Genomic DNA, 1,429 nt, shown 5'->3' on the forward strand with positions numbered 1-1,429 from the left:
TTTGCCTCCGATTAACTCAGACAACAAAGCTGGATATGATTTTGATTCACTTTAGGCATCTCACATTAATGTAATGTAAGTTTGTAATGGTTTCTGAGTAGAGACAATCTTGGGGAGACAAAAAAACATTACATTTTTGCCCCTTTTTGGTTTTTGCTTGTAACATAAGAAAGGTGTATCACTCAGGTAATTCTAGTCTTACACAAATGAGTGCCTAAAATTCAGGAAAATAGTGTGAAAACATAGATTTTTACAAAATTTGTCAAGAAATTCAATGTGATAATATAGTTTGTTTTTTTGGAGGGGGAATTAAACTTAAAAAAATTGAAATTTTCTCATTGGTTACTTATGGATAAAAGCCATAATTTTGCTAATTTTTAACCTTATACCTCAACTAAAAGTAGGTTAGAATTCGTACAGATGAGTGAGTAAGGGTGAAAATGTGGCTGCCTGTGAATGAGTGATTAAGTCACACTAGGGGTTGCAAACAGTATTTGGATTTGATATAAGATACTTTGATATAACACTAAATTAGATGCACTACAACTTTTATTCAAAATATTTTTAATTTAGAACAGCAGTATCCGTGTTACAAACATTTTGTCACTATACTGAATTTTTAGGTAAAGTCAGGAAACATTATTGCTTTTGCAATATATCACTCGATCAAACTTATAATATTAGGCACTCATTTACCACAAAATTTATTCTCCTTTAATTCATGTAAGATGTAATTTTCTAAGTGATGCTCCCTTCAGATGTTACAAGCCAAAAAGTACATTATGCATTTTTTTTTGATCCCCAAAAAATTCAGGTCACCTCAGAAACCATGCAACTATATTAGGGTGCTTAAATCATTTCCAGCTGTGTATAAGTTAATTGTGTGAGTGTGTGTGTATATGTGATCTCCTGCATTTAAAGTAGTTAAACAGAAATATACTAGTCGGCTTATTGCTCAATGAAAAGTTTGCTTCCACTCTTTAAAAAATTATAATTATTATTAGGTATCTGGCAATATTATTATCAATCTGAATTATTATGGTCTAACTGAAATTATTATTAACTACCTGATTAGAAATTTCCAATGTTCTCTCAATTTCTCCATTCACAAGATCACCTATTGTTCTGGTTCCTACAATATTTGGAGTAGGTGGAAAAACTGAGTGCTGTGCAGCTAATTTTTCTTGGGACAAATGTCTCCTTAGAGCTAGTTTAGCAGGAGACACCTACAATAAAAATTTTCAAAAACTAGTAATTAGTACAATAATGAACTAATTATTTTACAGTAATGAATACATTGATAAAAAAATGTAATCAACAGAAAGTGAACTATTAATCATAAAAATAGAATGTATAATCTGAACTTATATTAAGGGGTAAAAATGAAATAAGATTTATTAGGTTATTATTTTTCAAAGATAACTCTTTC

The 1,429-nt window shown here is 29.9% G+C and overlaps 1 protein-coding gene across 1 annotated transcript in view; it reads right to left on the reverse strand.

Moving 5' to 3' along the window:
• Positions 1 to 1,226, reverse strand: part of LOC106684978 (histone-lysine N-methyltransferase, H3 lysine-79 specific) — a gene marked incomplete at its 5' end in the record, with an annotated part of 11,825 nt that extends 10,599 nt beyond the window's left edge. Inside the window, 1 exon segment of the mRNA XM_067052748.1 lies at positions 1,068 to 1,226. Within this exon segment, the coding sequence (XP_066908849.1) occupies positions 1,068 to 1,226 (159 nt within the window).
• Positions 1,227 to 1,429: the final 203 nt, after the last annotated feature.

Source organism: Halyomorpha halys, unplaced genomic scaffold, assembly GCF_000696795.3.
Source record: "Halyomorpha halys isolate HHAL.00 unplaced genomic scaffold, Hhal_1.1 Scaffold637.1, whole genome shotgun sequence".
In the NCBI taxonomy this organism is placed as follows: Eukaryota; Metazoa; Arthropoda; class Insecta; order Hemiptera; family Pentatomidae; genus Halyomorpha; species Halyomorpha halys.